Raw genomic sequence first — 21886 nt, 5'->3', positions numbered from 1 at the left:
TAGGAACGTACGGCGCGGAGGCGCCAGGCTGTCCTCGCGGGGCCTGGGGTCGACAGCGTGATGGCGTACGGGGATTTTGGCTGGACCCATGGGGATCTGGAGGCACGCGGCTCGCCCCGGCTCTGGGAAGCATTTTAGGGCTGTCTGTACCTCTGGAAAAGCTTTAAAAAAAAAAAAAAAAAACCAACCCCAAAAAACCCACATCCCAAGCAGGGACCGCAGCGGGCGCTGGAGGGCTCGCCAATGCCGGGTGCGCTTCGTGCCTGGACCGCCTTGGATTTTGCCCCAGCCATCCACAAAGTAACAGAGGGTTGCAGAGCTGCTAAAAAATTAAATTCGAAGAGCACGAGGAAGGGGAAGGACCCAGGAAGAGCAAACGAAGGGGGAGCCACTACTGAAACACCCCACAGAAAAACAGCAAGGGGGGCTGAAGCCACGCACAGCCCCGGGGACGCGGGGAAGGACCCAGCAGCGGAACACCCCGGCAGCACCCAGCGGCTCCCGGCACCCGTGCAAGCTCCCATGGCACCGGCCGTGCCCGCGTGCATCAGGCTGCAAAACCTCCCCCTCTGTGGAACCACACCAGTACAAGGCCAGGTCGCTCCCAGTACAAGGCCAGGTCGCCCCCTCCCCAGGGACGCTGGGGTGTGCCGGATGCGCCGGAGCAGCACCAAGGGTGGCACCAAGGGGTGGCACCGGGTGCTGGCACTGCTACAGAGGCACAATTGCCCCCCCGCCGGGGAGAGGTGAACCAAAACCCCAAAAGCCTGGATGGAGACAGGGGAGCCCCTGCCCAGGGTGAACCGTGGCCGAGCAGCAGCGGCGGGGGGCCGGGGGCTGCACCCCAACATCCACCCCGTGCATCCCTCCCCGCTCCTTTGTACACGCCAGCAACACCCACCCGCGGCAGCTGTAAACTTGTTTAAAACAATAACTTAAAATGGAAAGATTGGGGGGGTGGGGGGGAAGGAAAACATTTCTAAAAAAGAGAAAAAAAATTTTAAAAAAAGAGAAAAAAAATTACAAAAAGAAAAAAAAAGAGGGGAAAAAAGAGGAAAAAAGAAAAAAAAAAAAAGAAAAGAAAGCAGGTGGGGAAAATACACGGCACCTCCAGCCTCGCGGCTCCTTTGGAGGTACGGGGCTGCACCCACGCTGCAAGAGACGGGGTTCGGTTCGTGCCCCCCAGCACGGGCAGGGTCTTTGGTGTCCGGCAGAGCCCAGGTGGGAGCCGGCGGCAGCGGGGCCGAGCCAGGAGAGGCCGGAGGGCGAGGGGACATGGGCGGCCTGGCAAACCTTCTCGCCCTGGTATTTCGGCAGCAGCGACGGAGCGAGCGAGGCTGCGGCGCGGGGAGAAACCGGGGTCGAGTGGAGACACCTAGCGAAGGCCGGCACGGCACGGCACGGCATGGCGCGGCACGGTGAGCACCCACGCGCCGCGGCGCCTGCCCACGCCTGGGGCTGGGGAGGGCAGGTTTTGCAGGATTTTCGGGGGTTTCAGGGAGGGGAAAGAGCCCCTCTGCAACACCAGCCGCGGGGATGCTGGTGCCTTCCCCCCCCCGAGGGGCTCAGCGTCCCCCGGACCGTGCTGGGGTGGCACAGGGAACAAGGCCGGGGGCTTTCGCTCAGCCTCAGCCATGGCTGCAGGGGGGGAGCCAGGGACCCCCCCATCTGCAGCCACCTGGGCATGCAGGATGCGACAGGCAGCAAAGAAGATGATCCGAGGTAGGGGCCGGCCCTGGGGACACATGCCACAGGGCCAAGAGCCCCTTGGGGATGTCACAGCGGTGACGCACGGGGACAAACAAGCACACCCCCCGCCGACCCACCGCTGCGTGTTGCATTTTCAGCCCAAAACGCCGCTGCCGGGGTGCCAGCGCCAGGACCCCGGCCCGAGGCTGGGGGCCGTATGCTGGGGCAGCGACGCAGCCCCCACCGCCAACGTCTCGACCCGGGGTACCAGGGACAGGGAGGGACGGAGCAGTGCTCAGGGTTGCTTCGGGAGAGCCTGGAGCGGGGCTCAAAAACGGGAGCAGCTCTATGTCCATCACAGCCCCCCAAAACCCCGCTGCGTGCCAGGACAGCCAGTGCCAGCCCGGCCGTGCCGGGGAAGGTGCTGGTCCCCGAGGAAGGTGCTGGTCCCCGAGGAAGGTGCTGGGCACTGGGGAGGCCGCGGCTGCCGTGCTCAGAGGAGCCTGGCGCTGGGTACCCACATCACCCCCACGGAAAGAAAGAGCAGGGAGAAGAGGGGTGTTTGGTTGTGTTGTTCTCATTATTATTAATTTTTTTTTTTTTTTTTTTTTTGGCATTAATACCATCCGTTCACCTGAACTACGGACCTTCTGTCTCTAGAAATCTTTTGGTATCTTCCCATCCGGACGCACACAAAAGGATAACGAAAAGAGAAGATGAAAGCGGGAGCCCCGGCCAGGTTCGGCTGCCCCGGGGTTTGGCCGGGCTCAGCTTTGCTACCAGCAGGACGGCCGAGCAGCGGCTCAGCGCTGGGCTCTGCCGCGCCAGCTCCTCTGCGGGTGCCGCCCAGGAGGAGGCTCAGCGGTGGCAGATGCCACCTCCCCGCGCCATCGCCCGGCCTCGGAGACCCTGCCCTGGCTTTGGAGGAGGAACCGGGCACGCCGGGCACCAGGAGCCCTTCCCTGAAGTTGAAGTCGGGCCAGCGGCCCACCCCGTGTGGCTTGGGAGGTGCCACCCGCCGCAGCCAGCGCTGAGAAGGAAGCGGGGAGCCGCGTCCTCGCTGCCCGGCGCTGGCGGTGGGCTGGGGACGGTCATCGCTGCTGGGTGCCACCAGCCCCCCACCAGCGGGGACTGGGGGGCTCGGGGAGGGCGGCCAACCCAGGGTGGGTTGCTCTGCTTGCGGGGCGGTTTAGCAACCTGCTGGAGGTGACAAGGCAAAGGGGACACGGCCCCACCGGCACACCGGTCCTCAGCCGCGAGACAACGGTGCAAGCTCGACGTCCAGACTGTGGCAGAGGACTCGCCCCCATTTCTGCTGTTTCTTCCCCCAAAGCTGGGTGGAGGCAGCGCGTGGGCAGGGTCCACGGTCCCTCCTAGTGCAAAACCCACCGGGGGACGGAGAGACGACAGCGGGTTCCTGCCATCGCCTTCCATCCCTGGGGCAGTCACTGGCGGAGGCTTGAGCATCGCCGGGTGGCAGAGCACTGCAGGGGAAGAGGGGACGGAGGTGCCTTCCCCATGCCCACCATGCACAGGGAAGGAAGGAGGGACCATTTCGGACAGAAACAACCTACCATCCTCGTTCACCAGTCACTAACCAAGGAAAGAGGGGAGAAAAAGTCCAGCTCTTGGGTTTTTGCTTCTCGTGTCGTGGGACGTCCCCCAGGGCAGGGGTCGGTCAGTCACCAGGGCCGCGGCGCGGGGCAGTGGGGAGCGGGAGGAACGCGCCGTCAGCAACAGGTCGTTGCACCAAGGAAACCCTTTTGCTCTGTGGAAGTGCCTTTAAAAAACAGGTTAACGCCGAAGGTCACCTTGGGGAGGTGGGAGCTGTCGCTTGGTCTCTGGCCAGGAGGGTGGGAAGGGTTTGCCCCTCAGTGGGGAGGAGGAAGGGGTCCTTAGGACAAGTCTTCCACCGGCAGCTCCTCCTCCAGGTCCCTGTCGTCGGGAATTGTCACATTCTGGTTGGTGGTGGCCATCAGCGAGACGGGTCTGCTGTCGTCCTCTGCCTCCGCAGGCTCCTCCTTCACGTGCACTGGATGGCTGCGGGGATGGAAGCCTTCAGCCTCAGGGGAGCCGCTGGACACAACCCCGTGAAGCTCTTGGTCCCGTGGGGCAGCCCAAACCCCCTCCATCCCTGCGCTGCCCCTCGCCCAGGGGGTGGGAGCCCCAGGAGGCAACGAGCAGCACCCGGTGCCCAATCTGCCACCATCCCTTAGCTCCAAAGCCTCCAGCAGCCCTGTAACACCCACCGGCACCCTCCCTCGTCCCCAGGCTGACCTGTACTGCTGCGGGGACAGGCGCGGGCTGTTGCTGCCGTTGCTGTTGACCTGCTCCACGGTGCTGCTCACGTCGTCGTGGCCCACGTGCAGCATGCCGCTGGCGGAGCTGGTGTTAATCATGGTGGGGCTGTTCAGCAGCGGGAAGCTGCTCTCCGCCAGCGCAGCCTGCAGCAGAAAGCAGCAGCGGCTCAAGGCATGGAGGATGCGAGACCGCGATAGAAAACAGGACTGCGGAGCGGCGAAGGTTTAGTGCCCCTGCGTCCCTGCCAGGGACGGGACTGGGTCCTTACCTGGTAACTTGCATTAAGTGCTCCGTAACCGAGTCCTGAAATCATGTTTTTGACTAAAGTTGGACTCCTGCAGAAAGAGAGAAAGCAGAACGATGCACGGCTGAGCGCTCCCGGCCCGGGGGGTTTGGCAGCGGAGGTGGGCACGAGCACAGCTTCCGGGCTGTGTCCCACGGGAGAGGAGGACCCACCCTGTCATCTTTGGTGGCCTTCGCTTTTGGTACTCGTGCTCGTCGACAGTCCAGACGGCTCCCTTGACGTTCTCCACGCGCACGAAGCACTTGTGCAGGCTCAGGTTGTGGCGGACGGCGTTCTGCGGGCAGAGCGGGCAGGAGAGCTCAGCAGCGTGGCCCTCGCCCCGCTGCCCGGACCCCTCCTCTTCCTCCCCATCCTCCTCCTCGCCCAGCCCCTGTGGGTCCCCATGGCTGCCCCAGCCACGCTTGGCTTGGCTACAGCCAAACGCTCTGCAAACCACCCAGGGACGCCGCAAACGCTCGCTCACCCCATCGGCACCGAGAGGGCGTAGGCGTTGAGCCCCCAAACTGCACGTGGGACGCGACCCCGTTTCACGGGCCTCGGCCAGACGCCGACGAAGATGGGGACAGCGTGGGACAAGGGACAAGTCGCACCAGCGAGGACCCGGGCGCAGAGCCACCCTCTCCGCTGCAGCTCGCTCGGTGATGCTCGGCAAAGCCGGCTAATCTTTTTCTTTCTTTTTCTTTCCCCCCACCCTCCCTTTTTGGTCCTTTCCCTCCCTTTCTTCTTCTAAATGTAAAATAAAGAGACACACACGTAGGCAGACAGCGCAGCCCCGAGAGATACCGGCTCCCTTTTCCCCTTCCAACTCCCTGCCATTTGCTACTGCCCCTATTTCATTACCAATTTTAATTTGCCTCTAATTAAATCCTGTGTATTTTTCCGACTCACTTGCTAATCCATGAGGGAGGCAGGAGGCTGGAGTGGAATCTCTCCGAGCTATAATTACAAAGGGCCTAATCACGCCGGGGCTCTGCCTTTGAATAAATTTCCTTGCATTAAGGTTCTCAGATTCTCTGCCTTGCAAATGAGAATGACCCCAATTTCAGGAAGTTGGCCTCGGAGGGTTTTTTTTATATTTTTTTTTTTTTTATTTCGAGTCCTGATTCGTGATGAGAGACTAATTCGTTACGCTAAAACATTAACAGCAATTTAAAAGGTCGAACGGGGGCTGTATAAACAAAGGAGCTGGCCAACACAACAAGGCAAAAGGAGACACAAGGACTGAACCCCCCTGCACTGGAAAGTGTTAAAGAGTTCCCGGAAACTCATCAAATCGCACTGTCCCCCCCTTTTTCTTTTTAATTTAAGGACAAAACCAAACAAAGCTGGGCTCCTTCCCTCGTCTTCCACCCACCCATCCATCCACCCACCCACCCACCCATCCATCCATCCATCCATCCACCCACCCACCCACCCATCCTCCGGCCGCTGCCCTGCGCCCGCCGCCCGCCCCAGCGTCCCCGGCCGTGCCACCGTGCCCGGTGCTGCCACGACAGCCCCGGCGAGAGCCGCATCGCACAGGGCCAGGCAGCAGGGACGGGCAGGCTCCTGCTCCTCTCGCTGTTCGGCCGTGCCAGCCCGAAGGGGAAACTTTGCAAGCGGCTCCCTTGAGCCAGTTCCTGGGGAATGAGATTTGGGCACAGTCGGTGCTGTTTGATGTGATTTTTAGAGGGGGCTGGGAACCCCTGGGTCACACCGGGAACCCGCTGGTCGGCAGCCAGCCCTGCTCCTTGGGTGACGCTGGGTGCGGCGCAGAGCCGGGTCCCAGCCCACTGCCATCGCCGCTCCCTCCCAAAGGGATGTGCTCCATCTGGGATGTGCCCTGCCCCGGGGGCCGAGGCATCCCTCGTCCTCAGAGCCGGTGCTGGCATCCCCGGAGAGGAGGGCCGACCGCACCCAGCACCGCACACACAGACATCCTGGGGAGCTGGAAATCCAAGGAGCACCCCAGACACCGCTGCGCTCCCGGGCCAGGGAGGGACCGGGACGAGCCCCAGGCCCTCGCTCCGTCAGCCACTGCCCTTGAACCCCTGTCCCCTGGCAAGCAAACACAGGACTTCCTCCCCTCGCCGGGGCCGCATCCTGCCTCGCGCTCCCCTTCCGCCTTCCTGTGCGCACAGGGGACTCCTCATCCAAACAAAGCCCCGATTAAAGGCGAGAAGCGTGGCAAAGCCGAAACGCTTCCTGCACGTGGCGACGCAGCCGCGGCGTGGCAGCGCCCACGTCCCCCCTCTCCCCGCTGCGACACCCCCCCTGCTTCCAGGCACCGGTGGGTACATGTTTGCAAAGGCAAAAGTGGAGATAAAATAAATCCTGGCGCTGGGCAGGATGCGATTCAGCATCACCGGAGCCTGGGATGCCCCATGCCCGGCCCCAGGACACAGAGGAGGTGCCAGGTGAGACCCCCAACACTGGAATCCTCCCACCCGGTGCTGGGGGGGGGGTCCCTGCCTCATCCTAACGTGGCTTTTGTATTTCGACAGAGTATTTGTTCAGTGCCAGGCTTGGCTGCTCTGTTTGCTTCTCATCTTTGTCTTTTCTAATGATGTTTGCTTTACGCCTCTGGCTCCGCTCCCTGTGCCGTGCCGGGGGTCTCCCCGTGGGCCCCCATGCCGCACCACCGCTCTGCCCCACCGTGGGGACGGGGCACCCACCTTGGCCCCCGGCACCCCTGCCCCATCCCGGGGGGCAGCTGAGGCAGGAGACGAGGGAGAAGCTGTAGCAGAAACGGTGGTTTTCTGAGGGGCGAAAATACATTATTTTTTCCTGTGTATCGCCCTCCTTCAAAAGAAGCCTGGCCTTGGACACAGAAAGTTGGGAAGGGAATCTTCCCCCCCCCCGCCCCAGGCTCTTTTTAATTCTCTGCCATCCCTTTTGGTGGTGGAACAGGAAAAAATAAAAAGCAGCAAAAAAGGAACCAGAAGGGCTGGGGGATGCCCCTCTTGGAGACATCTGCCCTTGGGTAACATGGGGTGTGGGGGAGCTGAAAAAAAAAAAACAAACCCAAACAAAAAAAACCCCCAAATATTCACTCCTTTAGCTAGCGAAAGGCAAGGAAAAAAGCATTTTCACTTGCCATTATCTCATTCCACAGATGGGGAAACTGAGGCACTGAGCGGGGAAGTGCTGCCACGGATGGACCCTGCTCTGCCCCACAGCGAGACTCCGTCCCGGGAGCAGCGGCGGCTGCACCGCGCTCTCTGCCCCAGCGCTCGCCATCCCTTCCCACCCTCCCCCCAATCCCGGGGGTGTCCCCACGGGCCTGGCCGGGGCAGCGGCGGCCAGCGATGCTCCAGCGACGCTCCAGTGATGCTCCCCGCACCGCGCGGCGCCGGCTTGCAGTGCTGCACGCGTGCCGTGAGGGGGACTCCAGACTGACGCAGGGCCACGGCCAGCACCAAAAATAGCCCAGGCGCCTCTGACTGCTCCTGCCCTGCTCCTTCCAGCCACCCTCCTCCCCACTCAGCACGCGGGGATGCTCGGGCTGCTCCGTGCCAAAGCCGGGGGCCACCTGTAGCACTGGTGCCAAAACACCCGTTATTCACCCAAAGTTTGCCGCAGAGAAGCAAACCCCTGCTGCGGTCAGCTCCGATCTGCAGCAGCAACGCACGGGGGCCCCGGGCTCCAGAATAACTGATTCCTCCCTTAACCCTTTCAAAATGCACCACCGCACTTGCACCTCCCTTATTCTAATTTTTTTTTTTAAGTGTTAGTCTCCCTCTGCCACTTTGCTGCTTGTTACCCTGAGCACGACAATGTGTCTTAGTAAATACATGCAGCAGGAAACAACAAATAAATCCTTTCCGGCTGGGGCAATAACTGCTCCTTCTTACAACCACTCCTTTCCTCTGAGCTGCGTTTTCTCGCATCTCTCAAGATTTGGCGATTTCTAACTAACCGAGGCAGGAGCAGCCCCAGCGCCTGGGTGCTGCCCCAAGACACTGCCCCAAAATTCACACGCATCGGCCCAGCCCAGTGACAAATGGTTCCTTGGTGCCAAAAACTTTCCCCAACACCTGCCTGTACAGCCCCGTGTGCCGGGTGGGGAGAGCCGACGGGCACAGGCACCCGCTCGGGGTCTCGCAGCGGAGCCACGGGTGCTCCCGCTTGCCGACGGTCCCCCAGCCGCCGCCGCCCTCCCTCCGTCCCCACAGAGCAGCACCCGCAGCCCTGGCCGCTGCCGAGACCCGGCCGCTGTCTCTCGCAGCCCGGCTGTGGCGTCTCCCGCTCGCAGCGTGCCCCTCGCCCCCGAGTTATCATTAACCGTATTCGCTATCTCGAGTGTCTCGCTCTTTTCTCTGCCCTGCTCCCGGCTCCAATCCAGCCCCAGCTCCGCAGAAAGCGCCGGGTTTCTGCAGCGCGGCCCTTTGCTGTATCCTACTGCACAGATGATGTGTCCCCAGAGACCAGGGATGCATTTGGGGGGGAAAAAAATGCGGGATTTATCCACAAAATCACTGCCAGCACCACCTCAGAGCTGTGCAATGAACCGGTCCTTTACCACAGGCGCCCATATAAGCTGGAGCATCTCTGGCAGCAGGCAGCCCTGGGTGGGATGGGGTGAGTCCCGGGTGGGATGGAGCGAGACCCGGGTGGGATGGGGCGAGCCCCGGGTGGGATGGGGCGAGCCCCGCGGCGCCGAGCAGGGCTGCTCTCACCTTCCAGGTGGCCGTGTTCCTCCGGAAGTAGGCAAACATCCGCGTGAACCAGTTATAGATTTCGTTCAACGTTAGCTGCCTGTCGGGGGTCTCCAGGATGGCCTGGGAAACCAGAGAAGGGACAAGGACGTCACTCACAACACCCCGATGGGGTCCGACGCCTGTCCCCTGGCGAGGCACGAGGGGCAGAAATGGGGGTTCAGCGGGCACGAGGGCTCCCCCGGGAGTGAGAAAGTGGGGGAGAGCGCGGATTTGCCCCAGGCGCCCTGTGGGCAGGTCTCGGGGTGCAGAGCTCGAACCCCGCGGCGCGGGGAGCCACTCACCTGCCGGATGAGCGAGGCGTACGTGAAGGGCGGCCGGACGTCCGCGTTTTTGTAAAACTCGTGATTCTGTGCAAGTTCTGGAGGGGGGACAAGAAATGGGGGGGGAGCAGAGGGTGAAGGGACCCGCTTTGGGACCCAGGGACCTCGCGATGGAGGGCGCTGAGCCCCATCCCGGAGCTCACCTGAAGATATTGGGGTGCAGAACTTCTCTGAGTTTCTCCTGCGGATGGGCCCCACGTTGTGTAAAGTGGAAGAGCTGATGACGGAGGGGCCCTGCCGCAGTGGGGTGATGGGCGCCGTGGCGGAGGTGGGGGGATGAGGTAAGCCGTCGGGGAACGTGTCGGAAGTGCTCTTGGAGAGGGTGGCACTGGAGACCAGGTTCAGCTGCACGGACAGGCGGGAGGGAGGGCGGGCGGTTGGGTACCGGCGTGGGGAAGGCAGGGGCTGGGGGAGCCCCCGGACACTGGCAGCTCGGCAAGGCCTGAGCCGGCTCATGCCACTGCGCGGGCAGCGAAGGGCTTGTGGGGGGAGACTTGCTGAGCTCGGCAGGGATGGCATGCAACCACGGGATGGGATAGAATCATAGAATCGTTTAGGTTGGAAAAGACCTTTAGGATCACAGGATCATAGAATCATAGAATCGTTTAGGTTGGAAAAGACCTTTAGGATCACAGGATCATAGAATCACAGAATCGCTTAGGTTGGAAAAGACCTTTAGGATCACAGGATCATAGAATCACAGAATCGCTTAGGTTGGAAAAGACCTTTCAGATCATCCAGTCCAACCATTAACCTAACACTACCAAGTCCACACTAAACCAATTAAGGGTAGAGTAGTAATTTCGTTTCCTTGCTTGGTGGCTGGATTATTTTTTAATGAAAGTAAAAACTACGAATCACTAAGGTTGGAAAGGATCTCTAAGACCATCAGTCCAACCATCAACCCAACACCACCATGCCCACTAAACCGTGTCCCAAAGTGCCACATCTGCCCGTTTTTTGAACCCCTCCAGGGATGGTGACTCCACCACCTCTCTGGGCAGCCTGCTCCAATGCTTGACCTCTCTTTCCGTGAAGAAATTTTTCCAAATATCCAATCTAGACCTCCCCTGACGTAGCTTGAGGCCATTTCCTCTCGTCCTATCGCTTGTTACTTGGGAGAAGAGACCAATCCCCACCTCACTGCACCCTCCTTTCAGGGAGCTGTAGAGAGCCGTAAGGTCTCCCCTCAGCCTCCTCTTTTCCAGAATGCAACTACAGGAGAGGATGCAACCGCGGGCCGGGATGCAACCACTGCATGTCTGAGCTGGTGGAGCAGCACAACACGCTGACCCAGGCTGCATTTCACTCCTGCCTCACGCCTTGCACTGGCACAAGGGACCAGGCTACATGCGCCAGAGCAGAGCCAGGGCATGCCCGTCGCGGGGAGCCCGTCCAGCCGGGCCACGCGGGGCCGCGGTGACCATGCGCAGGGCAGGGAGGGGACGGCAGCCAGCGGCATGGGGAAAGGGGAGGAAAGCAGGTGGCTGCAGGAAAGTACGAGGGCAGGAGGGGGATGCGCGCTTACAGGCTGGCTGAAAGGCTTTGGCTCTGAAGGTCTCATGTGAAGATGGGCCATCATTGCTTGGAGACGCTCGCTCTCCTTTGCCAGCTGCGGGAGGCAAGAAGCAGAAGGGAGACGGTCAGGCAGTGCCGGCAGTCACCCGTGGAGGTGCCCACAGCCTGAAGGAGCTGCCCGCCGAGCCCCCAGCCCTGGCTCCGGGCAGGCAGCACCCTCCACCGTCCCCACGGAGCCACCTCCTGCCTGACGCCGAGCCCTCCCGAGAGCCCCGGCCGGACCGCGGCTCTGCGGGGGTTTACGGCACCCGCTGCAGGGGCACGGGGGCCGCCGCTGCTCCAGCTCCGCGTGTGCAGCCAGATGAAAAAGCTATGGTGGAACGGAGTCATTCCTCACGCCTTCAGGCTGCCATCCACCAGCATGGCCCCGTCCCGGCCACCCGCCGCAGCCCTCGCTCTGCTTCCCGGGTGCTCTGGTCCCCGCGCCCCGGTGCCAGCCATCCCCATCCCCCTTGCCCTCCTCCAGCCTCTGCTGCCTCCCGCTCACCAGCAGCCCCCTGTCCATCTACCCATCCCTCCGTCCGTCCGTCCGTCCATCCACCCGGACGCACAACATCGCTTTAATTGCGCACTCCCGCCTGTTTACTCCCCGGAGTGCGGAGAAGGATGAAACATTCACTGTGGCACCAGGAGAGATTTTGAGCCCGGCAGAGGCGATGGGATCTGACACCCGTCACCTTCCCTTTCTGCTGCGATCCCTCAAGCTCAGGGCTCGGCCGTGTCCCCATGTGCTGCCATCTCCCCCCAGCCAAGCCCCCTCCCTGGGCAGGCGCCGGAGCCAGGCGAGGAAGGAGTTAAAGGCAGGAGCCAGAGTGGAGTTTGCTGCAAGTTTGGAGCAGCTTGGATGCTTGCGCGCTGTCGCGGTGCTCATTAGAGCTGACAGGTCTCCCCTCGTGATGCAGACACTCTCCGCCGGCACAGCGGGAGCTCTGCACTGAAAACTTTATAATTGGTAGCTCTGGTGGCAGGTTCTCCTCTCTGCACATGCAGCTTTCTGCTTGCCCATCAGCTTCCCCCCCCTCCTTTTTTTTTCCCCCTTCCTCTCCCTCCCCTCTTTAAGCCCCAGTAATTGCTTTCAACCTCTCGCTTTAGCGAGGGCTGGGGAGCAGGATGCGATCGCACAGCTTTGCCCAGGCGGCTTCGCAGCCTCCCCGCCCAGGGAAGGTTTTGCTGCGTCCCCCCCGACTCCGCAGCCCCTGTTATTGTAACTGCGGGCAGGAGCCTGCAAGGCTGCTGCACGTCACGGCCCGCTGCCACCCGGGGCCGGCGTCCCCCGCGACGATACCCATCACCGTGCACTGCGACGGGCACAAACCGCTTCGAGCTCCTGCCAGCCCCTGGTTGGGCACCCAGGCACCATCATGCCGTCGGGGTCTCTGACAGAGACCCCTGCCCCATCCCACCTTCCCCCTCGATGACTTTCAAGTCCCAAGATGAAACACGTCCGTTTCCTCCCATTTTTTCCCCTCCCTTCTCTATTAACTGAATTACGCATGGCACGTCAGGGAGTCGGAGATGCTGGGAAAGGCACTATTTAAAGAACTGGCTTTCCAAAAATAGCACCCCGAAGCTGGGCTCGAAAGACCACGCTCAGCCACCAAAATAAGCGGCCTGATTTCCAAAGAGCCCAGCAGCCCCGTGGCTCTCGCTGCGGCGGCACGGCTGGCCATGAGCACGGGGGCACAGCTCATGTCCCGCCGGTGGGCACGCACCCCCCAGGCAGCATGTCCCTTCCTGTGGCATCTCCTTGTACCCACAGGGACGCCTTGGGCAGGAGGGACAGCCTGTCCCTTCCTCCAGCCCCATCATAATCACGCAGGGATGCTGGAATGGAGGGGGAACCAGCTGGAGGGTCCTCCAGGTCTTTATCTGCATCAGGACCGTTGCCTGGCCAGGGGCAGCACCCCTATTTGGGAAGGATGCTTAAAATGAGCCCCTGCGCGCCGGGGTGGCTAGTTGTCTTGCTAGTAGTCCCCAACCTCGCTACTTCCCTCCTGCAGAGAGCAGCCAAGACACGGCACGCAGAGTTGGAAAGGAGACGGCTTTTTAAATGCGCACCCTTCGAGGCTGGGGAGGTACCCACCTGTATTTCCAGCTGCTGTACCACTTGCATCTGGACTCGACACTGGGCCGTGCTTCGGTCATCAAGTGCATGTTCTGTGTTGAGGTGTCTGGGGAGAAGAACACGGGAGTTTATGCCCAGACGTGCCCAAAACGCAGCCCCTCTGACGGGGCCACACCTGGGATCGGCCCCGACCTGCAACCGCCTGTACCGCAGCAACGCCCAGGGATGCCTGTGAGGCGCTGCCCGTGCTGGGGATGCTCCGGCACTGCTGCCCAAAGCGTGACGAGCAGAAGGGAAACTGAGGCACGAAGGCGGCCGAGCAAACTGTGCTGTGCCTCCTGCCTGAACCCAGCTGGAGGGCGGCCGTAGACAACACAGCCCTGCCCCTGGCAGCCCCGCAGCATTTTAGGAGCAGCTGCTGGTTGATGGAAAGTCCTTGAGAAGGCTGCTGGCAGAAAGCGCCCAGGAGGACCTGAGGAGCAGGTTTCCAGGACAAAGGCGGCATTATGGAGGTTTACTTACACCCGCTAAGGAAACTCCCAAACGCATTTCCAGGGTGCTCCTCATCCTACCGCTTTCATGCCTTATGTTTGTTTAAAAACACAAGGACCTTTGGTCCTTGCCACCCTCCCTCCTCCTGGGAAGGGCTCCCGGCGGAGGCAAGCAGGCGGTGACGGGGACACCACTCGCTGCAGAGCCAGGGACATCCCGGCATTGCCTTGTGGGGGTCCTCGCCCCCGGACCCAGCAAAGTGGCAGCCTGGGGACGCACCCAGCCCTGAAGACATTGCATGGCTGGGCCATGTCCTTGCTGGGTTGGGTGCAAACCAGGGGGGTCCTCAGGAGTGGGACAGGTCGGAGGGGGGATGCTGGGCAGCAGGGCAAACTGTACCGGGGCCGCCCCGGAAACACCCCGCGAGGTGGCATCCGATGCTGGGAAACACATAGGTGCCCCACAGCCATGGGCCAATGCTCGCCAGGACCAAGACTGAGATATTTCTGCTGAGACACCCCTGGGGAAGGTGCCTCAGGAGTATCTACCCTCGGTCCGGATGCGGAAGACGGCAGGAGTCTCACCCAGCTGTTTGCGAGAGACTTCCAGCCCCAACTTGCAAAAACAAGTTAGGTAACTGGGACCCGCTGCCAAGCCTGTATGTGAGCAAACCCCACCAGTGTCTCAGCCCCGCTCCGCAGGGCTGCAGCTGGACCGAGCTGCCTGCTCCTCTCCCCGCACGGCAGACCGAGGGCACGGCCGTTTCTCCAGGGAAAAATCTATCGAGAGCCCGGGCTGCGCTGAGTGGGAACGGAGACGTCTCCTACCGACCCTCACAGGCTTTTATAAACCAGTGCTCAAAGGATGCGCTGCCCCTTTCTACCCCAACGCTGAGGCTCTCCGAGCTACTCCATGGAGGTGATGCTCAGAGCAGGCTGGAAGCCGGTGCCTGGACTCAAAGCAAGGTCCACGCTGCAGCTGGACTCAGCCTTTGGGAGCTGGAAGTTTTCCGTCTGTCTGTCCCACACCCCGACACGTGCTCACGTTGGCAGAGAGGGGACAGAAATACTTCACTAGTGCTGTCGGGGAAGCTGCCCCTCGGGAAGCTCGCTCCTGCAAGCACTAGGTGTGCTTAGGGGGGCCAGGCAGGCGGGACGCACGGATCCTACAGCCCTGGCCGGCATGGCAAGGCTCTCCTGGCACCACGACCCAGCCCCGGCTATCCCCTGCCCACCCCAGCTCCAGCTTCCAAACCGGAGCTTGCTCATCTGCCCTGTGCCATGTGAACATGCCTGGAGAGGCAGGAGATGCCTTATCTAGGTTCACCCCGTGAGTCAGAGGCAGAGGAAGGAGGACACAGGAGCCTGACTCATTCACTCGCTCAACCAGGCAACACTCCCTCAGCCTCCCCAGGCTGCCTTCGCACCTCCTCATCCTCCCATGCAAGGCCTCTGCCCAGCTCCTTCCCCAGGAACAAGGAGGCCAGTGCGGTCCGAGGGATGCTCCCACCAGAGCCAGCCCCGAGTGCACCGCAGCAGACGGAGTCAGTTTGTAAAAACCCAAAATCTCGCCGACGGAGAGCGAAGCGCGCGTCGGTGCATCTCGGCCGCCGCGCCGAGCAGACAGCCGGAGAGGCGGGGGGGGAAGGAGCAAGCAAGCCCGTCAATTCCTTCTGATGTCTTTGCTAAAAATCCTGGCTACAAAGAGATCTAATTGCAAATGAACTAATTAAGTAAACCTCTGACGAAGCGTGAAAACAATTTGTTTGACCCTGACGCTAGCAGAGGGCTCTTCAACAGCGGAGTTAATCAGTCAGCGCCGGAGCCCACAAGCGGTGTCAGCGGGTGCCGCCGCCATCTGCTTCCTCCCCTCCTCTCGCCCCCCAGGAGGGGAGCTGCAAGCTCCCCTCGCCTGCTGCCTGCTCCTGCCCGCTGCATCGGGTCTCTTCTCCTCTAGCAGCAATCTCTGCTGTTCTCTCCTTTTGCATGGGCCCCCCCAGCTCTGGGCAGACAGACTTTGGGGTGTCCAGACCCATTTCCAGGGTAGCCCCCTCCACCAGCCCCATGCTGTCCCAGTCCGAGTGTGCAGGCTCTCCCCTCCTCCAGGAAAACCTTCCCCAAAAAGGGGAGCACTTACTTGACAAACTGTCCCAAGTCCTCACAGAGGGTTTCGCAGCCGGGCCACTTGCACTCTCCGTGGCCGTAGAGCGGGTGGGAGCTGGGGGTCTCTTCATGGGAAGAGCTGCAGCAGACGGAAAGGGACTGTCAGATGGGGCAGCCGCGATGCTTCGGCGTTCCCGTGCACGGGGCCAGCCCTCGGGGACCCATGGGAGACCCCACAGCGACGGCTCCTTGCCCTCCATGGGCACACAGGCACAGCAGAACAGCGATAGGACTTCTTTATGCGGTGGGCAAAAAACCCCTAGCCCTTCCAACCCTGCTGCTAGCCCCACAGGCGACAGATCCCGGTGCCTTCCACCTCCCCGGGGGTAAAAACACGAAGTGCCAGGGCCCGACCCAGCTCTACCTGTCCCTTCTTGGCGTGTGCATGGTGCTCTGTCCATTGGGCAGAGGGTGATGGGAAATGGGAGGCGAGACCTTGGCGGCCGAAAACGAGGTAGAGTTGGAGGTGTTGGTGGTGAGGTCGAGACCTTCTTGCTTAATGCTGTCCTCGACGGGCTGGGCGGCCGTGACCTCCTTCCAGAGCTGCTGGAGGTCTGAGGGGCACACAGCTACAGCGCAGGGAGAAAGCGCCTGCTGTCAGCGGGGAGAAGGAGCAGCACCCACTGGCACCCATGCACCACGCTGGCTCGGGACCCCATGGGCTCCGTTCCAGCCTGGCTGGCACAGCTTGGCTCCCCGAAGCTCAGGCAGCCCAGCACGGACAGTGCACTGGGAAATCATCACCCGAAGCCGGGCACAGCTCTCCGTGCCGGCAGCCGGGGAGGACAGGCTGCACAGCCCCATCAGGAAGCCCAAAGCAAGCCGCCCGCAGCACCCACGGAGCCCCGCAGAGCTGTGCCCGGAGGGGAGAAGACCCCGGCTCCCCGCACCCCGGTACCCCCCTGCAAGAGGAAGCTGGGGGCCCAATCCTGCTCACAACGCAGCTCAAACTCTCCCAGGCTAGCCCGGCTGTTCATGCAGTCAGGCCCCAAACTTTAGACGGGCGCATCAGGAAAAGCAATGCCACCGGCCCGCTCCCCAGCCCCATTCCCAGCGCTCCCTTGCCGCACGGAGAAGCTGCGACCGAAGGGGCCTTCCAGCGTGCTCCCCCCCAAACCCCGGGCAGGGGTCCTTACCTTGGGGCAGGGTCTGCAGGGGCACGGTGCCCTGCCCTGGCGGGAGGCTCACCAGCCCCTGGCGCTGCAGGTTTAACAGGTGCTGCTGCTGGAGCTGCTGCATCTGCAGGAGCTGCTGCTGGAAGGCCAGCTGTTTGTTCCCTAACGGCTGCCGGGAGACAAAAGGGAGAAATCAAAGCGCGTTATTTCCAGCCTTGCAGCAGAAGCCTCGGAGGGGAGGCAGGGGCCCGGCGGTGGCAGCGAGGGATGCCCGCGGCGGCGGTACCGCGGCCGTGCCTGCCTCCACCCTGCTGCTGGGCCGCTGGGCCCCGCTCAGCCTGCGGCTGAGCCCGACGGAGGCTTTGATCTATCGGAAGAGGAGGGGAAGAAAAGGAAAGGGGAAGGGAAAAATAAAGCACTGAAAAGAGAGGGAGCAGAGCTGGGGGCTTGTTCAGAGCAGAGCCCCAGCTCCGCCTGCAAGACGGGCGAACCTGCAAACCCAAGCCGCGGGGTCCCACGCAGGGAAGCTCAGCCGCAGGGCGAGCTCCCGCAGGTGCCGAGCATCACCGGAGGGGCTCCCAGCACCCAAGTGGCATCCTAAGACTGCCCAGATGCATAACACCATCCTTTAAGCAGGAAAACGGTCCCTATGTCCCAAAAATGACCACAAGCCCCTTCTTGGTGGCAGGGAGAAAAGAACCGTCCGCAGGGAAGCAGGTGCCCAGCGCTCCCAGCCCCCGGGCTCCAGCACCGGTGCCCCCACCCCGACCATGAGCATCCCCCAGGTAGGCAACCCTCCCACCCGTCCCCAGGAGCTGGCCACGCTCTGACCGGCGTAGCCAGCCCTAAACTAGTTAGGCAGGATGGTCCCCAGGGAGGCACCAAGAAATCCATGAGAATTAACTGAAGGGCAGAGAATTCAATTAGGGATGGGGACAGGCAGCTGCTAATCCGAGCCAGCCACGAGAGGGGAGCTGCCCCGGGCCTGCCCGGCCTCATTAGCGGGGCAGGCATCTCCGTAACCCCTTGAACCCCTCTGTTTGCGCAGACGTTGTTTGCAGGTTGCGAGGAGCCGGGCTGGCAGGCAGCACGAGCCGGCTGTGCCGCGCCGACCAGCCCCAGCAGCAGCCCGGCTCCTCCATGGCAGCTCTGTTATCCTGAGCAAGAAAAGTGCCGGGGCCCCTCTCGGCAGAGCAAGCCCCCGCCTCGGCGCAGCACACCGGCCAAGCCCGTGCGAAGACGCTTCTCCCTGATCTCGAGTGGGGGGCACTTTGCAGCCCCACTGCTTGGCCCAAAAAGAAGTATTTTCACATCCATGTTCTTATCGATGAGCGTAAGAGCTTTGCAACGGGAAATGTCCTTTTTTTTATCTTCTGGATGGGTCTGAGCATCGCGGGGATTTAGGCCCCCGGTGCACCGGGGATCCCAGGGACCTGGCACAGCCCCACCTCGCTCTCTTGATGATCCCCGAGGCTGCATCTCGCTCTGCTCAGCAGGGAACAGCAGACAGCCTCTCCATGAGAAACCCAGTTCACGGCTTAGTTTGGAATCAACACATGCCGCTGTACCCGAAGCAGCACCCTGGGCTCTGTGGGATACAGGCGGTTCCCTGCAGATGCTGCTGATGCTCAGCCTTGGCTTTGTGAAATGGAGGGCGAGGATGGGCTCCAGACGCTGCCCTGCAAAATCCTTGCAGTCTGCAACATAAGGCACGACTGCGATTCCTGCCTGGGGCACAGAGAAAGTTTAAATCTGGTTTCTCAGACTCGGAGGGATGTGCAGATTCCTCCCTGTCCTGTCCACCTCTTGGCCACGGCAGAATTGTCCCCCCAGAGTCAGGTCCAGATCCTCTCTGGCTTTGCCTCAGTCCTGCACCTCTGGCACTTGAAGATAAAGGCGAAACCAAAGTGATTTCTGCTCAGTGAAGAGAAATCCCTGTGCTCGCCCTCGCTCCTAAGCAAGGTGCTGAGCCAGGAGGGCTTCAGGCCACGGGACTGGAGGAGACCATGGACCGTAGGACCATGATGGAGGAAAAAAGGCAGGACCAGGCTGTGTGCCCAAGGGCCGTAACGGAGGCAGCGCTGTCCCCCGCAGTGTCCCCATCCCCTGCAAGGGGAAGCTCTGCCACCACATGGAACGGACACGCATGTCCTTGCCTTGGTTAGAAACCACAGCTGGGATGGGATGGGATGGGATGGGATGGGATGGGATGGGCTTCTCCTCCTCTTCCTCGCTCCACTGCCGCTCTCCCTGGGGGCCCCGGGGCAAGCCCAGGCTCTGTGCAAACACAGCCTCAATTCACGACACTTCCAGGCTGCGGAGCGGGAGGAAATTGGGAGTGGATGAAGTCATGAGGATCCCCAGGGGCGCGACGCCTGCACCTCGCAGCCTGGCTGGGGTCTCCCAACCTGGCCTCCCCGGAGCTGTGGCCGGCAGAGTCGGACCCCCCAAGCCCCCGGGGGACCGGGCAGCCCCGGCCCATGTGTGGTTCTGGCAGGGATGATACTGTCCACGTTGAACCTGCACCTCCACGTGCTTCAAACCCACATGCGCATCCTTCCAGCTTCACCAGACCACAAAGACAAGGACCAGCCCTGGGAATACGAGTCCTTGTTCCCAGTGGATGCACAAATGCCCAGGCTAAGCCAAAACAAGGACCACTTCTCTCTGGGGAAGCCAATTTGCCAGTCCTGGGAGAGCAACTGCTGCATGGCAGAGCCAACAAATTGCACGGGCTCAAAACCACCGAGCGCAATGGGTGAAGAGGTGCACCCACAGGCAGACCTACCCAATGGCACCCGCCAGCCCAGGGGCTCCAAGTCAAGAGTTTGTTCTGGAGAAGGCAGGGCAGCGAGAGCCTGAATTTCAGCCCCAGCCTTATCGAAAACCACTCTCCCCGGCCATTGCTCCACGAGCTTCGCTCGGCTCCTCTCCCCTTGGCAAGCCCCAGCCTGCCAAACGCTGGCTGAGTCCCCCCCAGAGGGGATACCCCCGCGCCCGCCGGAGGAGCTGGGTCTGGGTTAGGGCCAGATCCTGCATCTGGTCCCTGTAGTCCCCCATCCCGGTCCTGCCAACCATCCCAGCGCGGGGGCTCAGGGTCTGGAGCGTCGCCTGTGCTTGGCGTACATTAGACGCAGATGACTGGATGCAGCTACTGGGGTAAGAGCCGCCGTCACTTTGATTTATGAGCACATCAGGAGGAGTTTTGGCGTGACACGCAGGACTGACAGGAGCAGTTCATTAAGCTGACACCGAGGTTAGGCAGCAGGCAGCCCCCCTCTGCCACCCCCTCCCCTGCCCTGCCAGACTCAGGAGAGGGACAGCCCCCACCGTCGGCTTTGGGGGCACACGGAGACCCTCTGGCCTCACCCCCGGGGGGTATCGGGGTCTCCATACCCAGATGCCACTTCCAGCAGCTGGGCTTGGAGAGGCAAAGCAGCCGGGGGAAACAGTGGGACAGCAGACACCGGCTTCGCTGCCGCTTGCCACGAGGGCATGGGGTTGTCCAGAGCCGTCCCAGCCCTGCGCCGCAGCTCCTCGCTCCCCCTCCCCGTGCCCAGGATGCTGCTGGGGGTTTGCCCTTACGCCGTAACGCAGGAAAAGGCTCCAGGATGGGCTGGGATGTGCTGCAGCTCAGCCCCATCCCGGCGGGATGCACGGCTCAGCCGCCTCGCTCATCCCCTTCCTCACGCCCCCCCACCGCGCCGCAGCTCCTCGCAGACCGCGGACACAAAGCACCCCCCCCGGCATCCTCTGGGACAGGATGCTGCCGATAGGCGCTTCCGACACGTTTCCATCCTCCGCATTCCCTCTTTTCCTGCTCTCCCCTTCCCCGCGCCCACTGGGGGACCTCCAGCCGCGCCGCTCCTCCTGGAGAGATCTGAGCTGCTCCTCCACGAGAGGCTGCTACCTGCTCCCGGCGCAGCGGCGGTGCCAGCACAAAGCCGTTCCCACCTGCTGATCCCCCTCCGCGCTCGCAGACGAGCCGCTGACTTACAATTACACCGAGGCGAGTCCTTGAAATCAAGCAGAGGGAAAGCAGAACACGCTCGGTTTACAAACCTTGCAGCGGGGCCGTAATTAAATACTACCGTGGATTCCCATGAAGGAGCCGACGCCGGCCAAGAGCGGCTCTGCGGCGGCATCCCAGACACGCCAGCTATTCCCCGTGCCGTCGGGGGAAGCAACGGCATCGCCGTTCCGGCAGGCACACGCTGCTGCCCAACGCAGGCGTTATTAATAGCAGCTGCCCAAATTCATGGGGTGAAGCCAACCCCACAAAGCCCGGCCGGGGGTTTTGGGGAGGGGAAATGCTATGACATCCACTCGCGGGGACCCCCTCGCTGTTTTTCCCGGCCATGGGGTGGTGATGCTGCCGGGAGGTGGCCACACACCCCTTAAGCAGCGTCTAATGCCCCTTCCCCCCCACCGGCCACTCCGACTTTCTTAGTGAATAAATTTCTCTTCTCCTCTGTACCATTTTAATTAAAAGTTAACATGTGCTTTTTAAACCAGGAACCCGCTAAGCAAGCCCTTTGTTAGAGCTTAATTATATCCCCGTTCGTTGCTGCAATATAACATCGCCGCAGCCAAGAGGAAAAGTCCTTGAGGAAGCTCAGATTTATGCCTCCCCCGTTCCTGGAGCATGAGCAGCTATTCCAGCTCCTGGAGATGGCTCCGATAAAGCCTGACCCCGCACACGCTACGTAAATACGCCAACATCCCGCAATGAAAAGCCGGGTCAGAGTCTATTGAAGGCTCGAGTGGGTGCCGGCCCGACCCCGCGCCGCTCGAGCCGCCCTATTCCCCCAGTGCCGGCGTGTGCTTCGCCGTCGACTCCCCCACCGCAGCCACCCCGATGCGCAGTCTGGGCTTAAACGCTTTCTTCCTCAAAAGGAAGCTGAATTTTTAAGTGCTGAGTACTGATGAGTGTAAATCAGGGTGCTGGGGTTTCAGGAGGGGCGATCGCGATGAACAGCCCCGGCACCCCATTCCCTTGCTCGCTACCGATGCTCGGCCGGGGACAGGGACCGGGCGGCTCAGCTCCACGTCCCTCTGCCCCAGGAGCCCAAGGAAGGATGCCCGATAGGGAGGGCAACGATACCAGACGTACAGCAGCGCGCGCAATGCAAAATACCCCAATACGGGACTGCGCGCCCC

The 21886-nt window shown here is 61.8% G+C and overlaps 1 protein-coding gene across 6 annotated transcripts in view; it reads right to left on the bottom strand.

The window, feature by feature from the left end:
- Positions 1-3584: 3584 nt before the first annotated feature.
- Positions 3585-21886, bottom strand: part of FOXP4 (forkhead box P4) — a 39031-nt gene continuing 20729 nt past the window's right edge. For 4 of the 6 annotated variants that reach the window (XM_075722575.1, XM_075722576.1, XM_075722577.1 and 1 more), the window contains 12 exons: positions 16748-16895; positions 15976-16180; positions 15586-15690; positions 12976-13063; positions 10843-10926; positions 9458-9659; positions 9276-9352; positions 8953-9054; positions 4447-4568; positions 4259-4325; positions 3967-4133; positions 3585-3729 (listed from right to left, as the gene is read on the bottom strand). In XM_075722575.1, coding sequence (XP_075578690.1) covers positions 3585-3729; positions 3967-4133; positions 4259-4325; positions 4447-4568; positions 8953-9054; positions 9276-9352; positions 9458-9659; positions 10843-10926; positions 12976-13063; positions 15586-15690; positions 15976-16180; positions 16748-16895 — 1512 coding nt within the window. Of the gene's footprint in view, positions 3730-3966; positions 4134-4258; positions 4326-4446; positions 4569-8952; positions 9055-9275; positions 9353-9457; positions 9660-10815; positions 10927-12975; positions 13064-15585; positions 15691-15975; positions 16181-16747; positions 16896-21886 lie in introns of all 6 variants that reach the window. The other 2 variants (XM_075722578.1, XM_075722580.1) reach the window with 1 other exon arrangement.

Source organism: Pelecanus crispus, chromosome 17, assembly GCF_030463565.1.
Source record: "Pelecanus crispus isolate bPelCri1 chromosome 17, bPelCri1.pri, whole genome shotgun sequence".
In the NCBI taxonomy this organism is placed as follows: Eukaryota; Metazoa; Chordata; class Aves; order Pelecaniformes; family Pelecanidae; genus Pelecanus; species Pelecanus crispus.
Note: the sequence above shows the minus strand (reverse complement) of the source record. Positions and strands in the feature narration are given on the sequence as shown.